At 42.5% G+C, this 10,000-nt stretch overlaps 1 protein-coding gene across 4 annotated transcripts in view; it reads left to right on the top strand.

Annotated features, from left to right (window-relative positions):
* The window catches only part of PHYHIPL (phytanoyl-CoA 2-hydroxylase interacting protein like), a 96,212-nt gene that overhangs the window by 76,664 nt on the left and 9,548 nt on the right, over positions 1 to 10,000 (top strand). For all 4 annotated transcript variants that reach the window (XM_085883531.1, XM_085883532.1, XM_085883533.1 and 1 more), the window contains exons 4-5: positions 4,740 to 4,857; positions 9,805 to 10,000. The exon at positions 9,805 to 10,000 is cut by the window's right edge and continues 189 nt beyond it. In XM_085883531.1, coding sequence (XP_085739657.1) covers positions 4,740 to 4,857; positions 9,805 to 10,000 — 314 coding nt within the window. The remainder of the gene's footprint in view (positions 1 to 4,739; positions 4,858 to 9,804) is intronic.

Raw genomic sequence — 10,000 nt, 5'->3', positions numbered from 1 at the left:
TCCACCCTCAAACCCTTACAGGCACAACCAAGTGAGCCTCATTCAAACAAACAAACACAAAAAAAGAACCCAGATCAAAAAATTAAATAATTTTGGCTGCCAGACAATGTGTCCGATCAAGTTGAAATTTAAAACATGTATTCCCCAATCACTACGAGATCATAAATGTGATGTTTTATGTCGATTGATTATGGCTGCCACACCACATGACCTATGATGTCATAATTATCAATAAATCATTTTTTGTGAGTAGTCGCACATGTGGTGAAAATTTCGTCTCAATCTGACAAGCGGTTGCAGAGAAAATCACGAAAGTTCTGTGTGCAGACAAACAAACAAACAGACAGACAGACAAATAAACAAATGGACCCAAATGCAATACCCTCTCCTTCAGCAAGGGTAATAAAATGTATGGACCTACAATAGGAACTTCCATCAAAAATACACTGTATAAACCTAAAAAAAGAGGACTTCAATCAAAAATATAATATGGACCTACAAAAGAGGACTTCAATTAAAAATAAACTGTATGGACCGATAAAAGTGGACTTCAATCAAAAATATACTGTGTGAACCTTAGAAGGTGGGCTTCAATCAAAAATAAACTGTACAGACCTCCAAAAAAGAGGAACTCTATCAAAAATAAACCGTACGGACCTATAAAAGAGGACTTGAATGAAAGATTAACTTTACAGACATACAAAAGAGGACTTGAATGAAAAATTAACTGTATGGACTTGCAAAAGAGGACTTCAATCAAAAATAAACTCAATTAATCTCCAGTAGAGGGCTTCAATCAAAAACAAACTGTACGGACCTACAAAAGAGGACTTGAATAAAAAATAAATTGTATGGACCAAAAAAAGAGGATTTCATTGAAAAATTAACTGCATGGACCTCCAAATAAGAGGAATTCTATCAAAAATAAACTGTATGGATCTGCAAAAGAGGACATCAATCAAAAAGAAACTTACGGACCTACAAAAGAGGACATCAATCAAAAAGAAACTTACGGACCTACAAAAGAGGACTTCAATTAAAACTAAACTGTATGGAACTGCAAAAGAGGACTTCAATCAAAAATAGACTGTACGTACCTAGAAAAGAGGACATCAATCAAAAAGAAACTTACGGACCTACAAAAGAGGACTTCAATTAAAACTAAACTGTATGGAACTGCAAAAGAGGACTTCAATCAAAAATAGACTGTACGTACCTAGAAAAGAGGACATCAATCAAAAAGAACCTTACGGACCTACAAAAGAGGACTTCAATTTAAACTAAACTGTATGGAACTGCAAAAGAGGACATCAATCAAAAAGAAACTTACAGACCTACAAAAGAGGACTTCAATTAAAAATAAACTGTATGGAACTGCAAAAGAGGACTTCAATCAAAAATAGACTGTACGTACCTAGAAAAGAGGACATCAATCAAAAAGAACCTTACGGACCTACAAAAGAGGACTTCAATTTAAACTAAACTGTATGGAACTGCAAAAGAGGACATCAATCAAAAAGAAACTTACAGACCTACAAAAGAGGACTTCAATTAAAAATAAACTGTATGGAACTGCAAAAGAGGACTTCAATCAAAAATAGACTGTACGTACCTACAAAAGAAGACTTCAATCAAGGCTAGACTGTATGGAACTGCAAAAGAGGACTTCAATTAAAAATAAACTGTATGGACAAAGAAAAGAGAACTTCAATTAAAAAAATTAAAAAACTGTATTGACCACCAAAAGAGTACTTTATCAAAAAAAGAACTGTATTGACCGACAAAAGACAACTTCTCTCAAAAATAAACTGTACGGACCTACAAAAAAGGACTTCAATCAAAAATATACTGTAGTGGCAAATTTGTGAGTGGCAAATTTGATAGGTCAACATGAGGTAAAATTCCATAATATTGTCCAAGAACTGCAAAACTGGAGGTTTTTAGAAGTGTTAATAAGGTGATTTGTCTTCTACAGTGTTCAAGTACAGTAAACCGTTAAATATCGTGGGGAGGTGACGTTCCTGGAATATGACACGATATTCAAAAACAAAATAGTTAAACCAATTTCCTAAGTCAATAGGGGTTAGGTTCCTGGTATTTGAGAAAATATTGAGGAAAGTGGGTGGCAGCCAAAATTAAACGCATCATAATTTAAACTAGAACTGCACTCGGTTGAGTACATACCTCCACCACATAATGTCTGATCCACGAGAACATATTGGGCCCAATACATTTTTGAAATATCATATGATATATTGTTTTTGTGGCGTCTTTCAATGGTGAAGAGTCACTTTAGAAATGAAATAATTTTCGTGTCCAGACCACACTCGGATCCACCAAAATAGAAGCAATTTGTCGTAGTCAAACACCCAACCTGTCCACCAAGTTTCATCCGAATGCGTCCACAACTTTTTGAGATATCATGCTATATATTAGTTTAGCCCTATTTCTCAATGGTGAAGAATCACTTTAAAAATTCTAATAGTCAGATCCGGATCTTCACCAAAATCTAATCAGTTCGTCCTTGTCACACACCCAACCTGCCCACCAAATTTCATCCGGATCCGTCCATAACTGTTTGAGATATCCTTCACACAGGCAAACAAACAAACAAACAAACAAACAAACAGAAAGAGAGGGGTGAAAACATAACCTCCTTCACCTTCAGTGGTGGAGGTAATAAAAATGTGAAATAAATGTAAATCAGGTTTATGATGAAGTCCCCTCAACGACAAACTGATAAGCAAACTCAGGACCCCAAGTTCCCAAGCCAGCCACTCCAACCACTAACCCAACACCAGGCTTGATAGTATCACTCTAATTACTAGTTAATGAATAAAACCTATCTTTATGAGAATTCCCTTTTTCCCTGTGCCCCTCTCCACTCCCTGGTAATCCTGCCAATGGTGTTTCCCATGTTGTATGTCATTTTTCAATTTTGTTTTGCTTCTTTTGCCTTTCATTTGATTTCCAAGGTGCCTTTGGTTGTTTCCCAGACATTGGCGCATTCTTCTCAACTTTGGAATGACTTCAATCTCCTTCATTTCTACACACACTCTATTGATTTTCTGCTGATATTGGGTAACCCTTCAGAGAGAATCAAGCACCCAAGACCAGTCGTGAATGTTTTAATTGCTTGGAACTTACTAACTAATCGCCCTGGGCACTGGGCAGATTGCCACTATCGCAGAGTGATGTCCGAATAGCCCTCAATGAAGACAGGAATTTAGAATTTGATCAAAGTACCGGTACGCAATGGCCTACTCATTTCGTAAGGTACTGTGGAATCTTCAACATCTACAAGCGAATGTTAGAAGTTGAGACAACCAGCATAACGTTCTCTCCAATGGATGTTAAATCCTCAATGATGCAATGTCCTGCTTGTGAAGCACCACCATGACAGTTGACTGGATTGAAGTCGATGTCGATGACAGTTGAAGTCGATGGCACGCCATCACAAATCCCTACCCTTCCCACCTTAAGCAAGGTTCAAAGATGGCAAAAACGTTTCAGCAGGATTGACCCAATATCAAATATTGAGTTGCATTCTTTCTCCATTTTGACCCTCATGACACAAAGTCCCCTGTGACCACCTTCTGCGGCATGAACCGGGAGTGAAATCCAAACAAATCGTGACGTATTTCATGTGTTCCCCAATGTTGATTGCATTTCCAAAAATGTTACTGCTCTCACACCTTACTGTCTTATGTTGATAACAACCAAGTTTGGTGAATTTCTGCACAACAGTTTAGGAGGAGATAGTGGGACAGACAGACGGACAGCATTACAACACCAGCAGGTACACCCGTGGGAAACCCATGGGGATTGACATGTATGACATTTGGACATCTTGAGTTAGATGCTGCACAGAGTTTTACAAAATGGTTACTGGCAATTGGTCAGATCCAGAAATGATGTATAATCTACACAATTTATTTATTTCACATCATGTGTGAATACATGTCCATGCACATGTGAAATGTGTAATTCCACGTCATGTAGAACGTGACTTCAAGACCTCAACCCCCCCCCCCCGCTACCCCCTCTCTCCCCACTTCCTCCCCCTCCTCTCCCACACTCTTCCCTCCCCCTCTCCCACACTCTTCCCTCCTCCCCCCCTTTCCACTCTCCTCACCCTCTCTCTTTCCTCTCCCCCTACCCTTCCATTCCCTCCCCACATCATGTCAGACCAGATACATAAAAAACGGATATTAGAATGCATTTTTGTATAAAAACACCAATATTCGTCCGATTTTCTCACCTTTTGCTGCAACTGAGTCTTAAACCATCTTAGCAGCGACAAAGAATGAAATCAGATATCGAATTAGAGTGAAGATAAAACCGTGAGAGAATCAAAAAGCACGAGCCTTACAAAAGAGGCCGATGAAGCCTGACACCTGTACGGAGTGAACAAAATGGGGGCAATTTGATTTTGAAACTCTGCCCTGAACAGACAGACAAGGGGATGGACGGACTGGCAGAGAATATACAATATATGTGATTTCCCCCCTATATTTTTTTTAAAAAGTGGGGATAATATATCGGTCTGGGAATGGAAACCACACCAAACACTCAATGGGTAACCTGTTGATTTGTGAAATATCAATGATTCAGTGCTTGGCGATGTGCAGGACATGTTTGAACCCATGAAATGAATTATCACAAATACATTACATTTGTACTTTTGTAATGTATTTAAAGCATTCTTCTCTGTTTACTGGACACCACATCCCATGCAGATTATGCCAAGGGGCATCTCAGCCAGCTGTTGAAAAAGGCTGAGTCTGCAGCTGGTCGCCTCCTGCCTTTCTCAGTCTTCTATCACAACCATCACAAAGAATACTTTGACTACATCAGGTGAGTATTATTAGCTCATGCAGATGGTTCCCTGCTATGTCTGCAATTCCTTTCATTTTTTGTTCAATGATTATAGTTTATAGTCAAGAAAACACAAGCATACCACGTGTGATGTTTGCCTTGCTGTACCAGAGTAAACTGTGGTGGAGTAAAATGTTACAGTTAATCAACAAACTACTTTTCAATACCACCTGAAAGCTCAAAAAAGTCAGAAAAGGCAAGGTAACTGCTTGATCCAGTACATCCACTGCTGTGTCAGAAGGAGTATAACATGTCTACAGTGGACTGACCAGGCTGTTTGTCAGAGATTCGAAAAGAGATCATTCCTGAGGCCAGCTGCAATGATGGACTCCACTACTTTGCTTCTGATGGTGATAAGTCTGATAGGTCTGCAGATGACATGATCCCTTTTGGAACCTTTCTCTTGGATAGGAGGGATGTTTGTAACTTTCCAAAATGGAGGAAGTTGCCCATCCAAAAAGGACCCATGAAGAAGAGAGGATAGAGTGAATAATAAGGCTTACGCACAGTTCCTGAGGATTAGAGCAGGTATTCTGTCGGTACCAGCTGTGAAAGAGGTGTCAAGCGAGGTAAGAAACTTCTCCACTTGTGGGCGAGCAGGCGTGGGTTGTGAGTGAATCTATGTGTCATTTCGGGGATGTGCACGTGACCAACTTGCCAGCCAATTCTACCTCTATACTATTAAGGGAACCCAGAAAGGAGGGGACAGCAACATGGTACTCCCCGAGAAGTGTGTGAGTAGGGAAATGTTCACATAAGAGTTCGCGTACATCCTCATAACATATCATGCCAGTTGTGACATCAAGTGCATGATTATGGTGTGAGTTTATCCTGACACCCAGAACAATCCAATGCTTTGACAAATGGCCAGAAATGTGCTGCAAATTGGACAAATCGCACCTCTTATCCCAAAGAACGGCTATAGCATTAGAATGGCTATGTAGTCACTTTCACTCAGCTTCCGACGGCAGTTAGCATGCTTTTATCAACTCTTGTCGACCAGGGCACTCTCAGATCAGCACTCACCTTGAGAATATCTAACATTTCTCTGTCTGAACCTGCTGTGACCACCAGGATTCCATATTGTCATCTTGATTCAATGAAGGACTCATGCCCAAAACATGAGCTTTATCTTGCCTCACAGTTAACCTACCCTTGTTAACTTTCAGTTCTAATATATTGTTCCGGTATCGACACACGCATCATGCTCATGAGGTGCATACTTGGACCCGCCCCTACTACTGACCCTGAGGCCCCAGATCACAGATAACTCCACAGCCTGGAGGGTTGTCAACCATCTGCAGATGCCGATTGGGATAGTTAGGTCTAACAGGGTCCTCTCACCTATTATATCGTGTTACCTGTTGGTGACGTAATGGACTCAACAAAGGTCCGCTCCCTCACTGCGTACCCGAGTACTTATTACAGCTGAGCAGAACTGTGAGTGCAGCATTGGCCAATCAACAGAGCCAATCAGTGGGGCAAAAACTTCCCATTGATTACATGCATGCTTTGTCAGTCAATGAAGGAAAGGACACAAACGCAGTGGATTTGAAAGATAACAATTATTTATTTAAACACACACAGGCAGGCAATCATCAAACACCTATTTACAAGCAAGAAACAGCCATCTTAATTGCACAGTCAGGCAATCATCAAACAAAGGTGAAAGACAAAAGACACAAAGAAAATATTTACCCCTATATGTATTCCCCTTACACAGATTTACTTAGACAACAGACATGCACCATCATTCATTCTGGGAAGAAGAAGAGAAGAAATGAGGAGAAAGAAGTAGAGCAGAGTGGAGTGATGACTCCTTCCTTACCTCACGCAACTGTGCAGGGTTGCGTCAGGCCAAATATTGTGAGGGGAGGTTGGGGGTGGGGGAGTTAGGGAGATGAGTGGTTGTGTGGGGAGTGTCGTCGTTGTGTCGGAAGCGAGTGGTGTGAGTGTATATGGAGTTGCGTGACAGCCGAGGAACTGCACTGTGCTCTTGGTTCGTGGGCTGCTCACCTCTGGGGCCCGGCATTGACTCACTCCTGCACCTCGTATCCCAGTGCAGCAGGTAGTCTGAGATGTACTCTTGCCCCTGGTGCATTGAGCAATAGCCCCCGGGCCATCAAGAACAGTCACAAACTGAACCGAGTCCTGGCTTATATAAGTGCCACACCGGGCATGGCTTAGAGGGAGAAAGAAAACATCATGTGAGCATCTTCCTCATCGGTGCGTGCCCGACTGGGGTGGGTGCAGCAATCGGGCTTTGGAAAATTCTTCCTTCATCACACCTGATGGCCATGGGTGCCGTCGCTCCGCCCCTCTCGGCAACACGGTACTCCCATATGTTCCTTTGTACTGCACGTGTGCTTGAGAAACCGTTGTCCCGCATGACAAAGGTAGTTCAGGGAAGGAAGAATGAGGGAAGGTAATTTGATCGGCCCAGAGGATTAATTGTCTCCAGTGAAAAACAGATGGTTAATTGTGTATAATAAAAGAATGAGTGGATCGAGTGGTGAGGGAGATGGTTACAGATGGACCAAAGGACGAGAATAAACTCACTGCGGGGTTGAAGGAAAGACTGATGGGGTGAAGGAGGGGTTGTTGAATTAAGGTCTGGTGAAGCAGATTGTTGGTGGATTGAGAATGATGATAGAAGGGAAAGACCACACCGGGAATACACAGACGAACGTTGGTGCATTTCCCCCCAAACCCGTGTAGGAAGAGCAAGGTCTACCTACCACATAAACAAATGAAATAACTTATTCTGGGGAATGCTACATGTGCATGAACGCTCTACCCTAGGGTACATATCCAAAACCGCAACAGTACATTCCCTTACAAAGGACTACAACACAAGAGAAGGCGATTGGGCATCTCAATGGTTGCCAACCTATGGTTGTTTGTCTGTGCTCTCTCCTTTTATATGTTCTGTGTCAAGCAAGTAAGCAGCACATACCATTTTAAAAGTCTTTGATTTGACTCAGCAGTGGTTCAAACTTTCGACCTGCCAGATTCACAGTGTATGCTCAAACCATTACACCACCCAGTCTGGTTATAACTTTCATTTGATTTTTCCTGATTGACTTCAAGATATCATTCGTGGAAAGCATTCATTCAGCATCCTTTACATTTGGCTTTGTTTCAAAGGGGAATGAAAGTCTCGTTTCTGATTTATTGTTGGATTGATGATTCATGTTGCTAATGATTGTTTGGTATGTTGCTTGGGTTAACATAATGATGTGTAGTTTTGTTATAAAAGCATTTTGCTAGCCATAGTTGTGGTTGTAGCATCACATGACGAGCAACAAGCTTTGATAGATATATTTAATGACAGTGATGGAAATACCGAGAAAAGCCCCTGATGAGAAAACCCCCTGATGAGAGAACCCCCCCCATCCCCCGATAAGAAAACCCCCCGACGAGAAAACCCCCCGACGAGAAACCCCCCCCCCCCCGATGAGAAAACCCCCTCAATGAGAGTGCTGTAAGGCCTGAATCAAACAAAAATTATAAATATACATTAGAGAGAAATGGCAAATTTGGGAGAGGAGAACGGAGAAAGCTGCGGAGGTAGACTACTATGGTTTCACCGTGGTTCTGAAAACATCTTCACGTTATGTCGTCATGAAGTGGAAATTACATCAGGGAAACAGTCCTTGTGTTGTTGCACATCTGGTGAAGACCTTCATATCGTGTCGGGAATCTGTGCATTGTTAGAGCAGGCCTTCATTGCATCATCTCTGTGCAGCATCCTGGCTCCAGCGATGCTGTCCTGAAGCGTGGGGCCTATCGGTACTCTTTTCGACCTTGAATCGAGCACATGGTTGGCAGGAAGCACCGTATTGTCGCTTGATGTTGATACATCATGTCACTACCAGTGTGTGTAAATACGTTTTCATTATTCTCCTTTTCTTGTGGCTCGAAGCATGAGTGATATAACGACGTTGAGATCGTTTTAATCTTCTTGTCATTATTCATTTGACAGTTTCTTGCCTTGATTTTCATACTGTGTGGTGAAACCTTCAAAGATCTGTCAAGTTTTCCACATGCCTTTACATAACATCTCTCGTTGATGGAGGTAAAACTGAGGAGAGCCTCTAAAGTGTGTGTCAAGTTCAGACATGTGTTAAGGAGCTAAGGTTCGATTTCATCGCATGATCGATGCCATTCTGATTAGTTAACCAAATGTATATTTTGCAATAATCACATTGTGACGTGAGTGTTGTTTCCCAGTTGTCCAATGAATGGACCTTTTATTAACTTGGTAATCTGGACCGTTCAAGGGTCCCACCACTCGGTATGTTTTCCGTGAAGTGGTTTCATCAAGTGCACCCATTGGGGTGAACATTAGCTTGGCCCTCCGCATGCCCTGTGGGTGGGGCTCAACTCCACGGTCACGAGACATTAGAACTCTTCCCAACCCCACCTTGGTTAAAGTGTGTGTGTGCGTGTGTGTGTGCGTGCGTGCGTGCGTGCGTGCGTGCGTGCGTGCGTGCGTGCGTGCGTGCGTGCGTGCGTGCGCGCGCGCGCGTACAATTCTGTAATTATTCATTTGTTCAACTGAAATATGTTTCTTAACACAAATCGCAGCCTGGTGTTGGCTTAGTGGTTAGGGTGGCAGCTTGGGATCCGAGGGTCCTGAGTTCAAGCCCCGTCGGCTGCTGAATTAATACACCAGGAGGTTGACTCAGCCTGTCATCCTTCCGAGGTCGGCAAAATGAGCACCAGTGTACTGGTAAGGGGGACACTGCATCAGCGGCATAACCGCGTCCCAACCAATGATGCAACCAGCAGCCACAGGCTGCACTCGATAGAAAAAACACAAATCTCAGTTATCTGTTGGATTCACCAAATAAGAATCCCACTGAGTGATGTATTTACCTCAAAACGTATTTATGAAATGGCCATGTGACTACATCTCCTTAGGGATGGCTGTGGATCCGTGATGCCCACATATCTGAAAGACAACAGTGGCAGCCACGGCTCACCAATAAGTGGGAAACTTCACGGAATCTTCTTCAGCTGCAACACGGAGTTCAACACCGGCAAAGCACCAAGCGACTCACCCTATGGTCGCCATCGCTTCGAAGTACCGGCAAATGTGTTGTTCAGTGGCAGCACC

Source organism: Eptatretus burgeri, chromosome 5 (assembly GCF_056783735.1).
Source record: "Eptatretus burgeri isolate ZD-2024b chromosome 5, Ebu_testis_v1, whole genome shotgun sequence".
In the NCBI taxonomy this organism is placed as follows: Eukaryota; Metazoa; Chordata; class Myxini; order Myxiniformes; family Myxinidae; genus Eptatretus; species Eptatretus burgeri.
The sequence above is the reverse complement of the archived record's forward strand: the minus strand, read 5'-3'. Positions and strand labels throughout refer to the sequence as shown.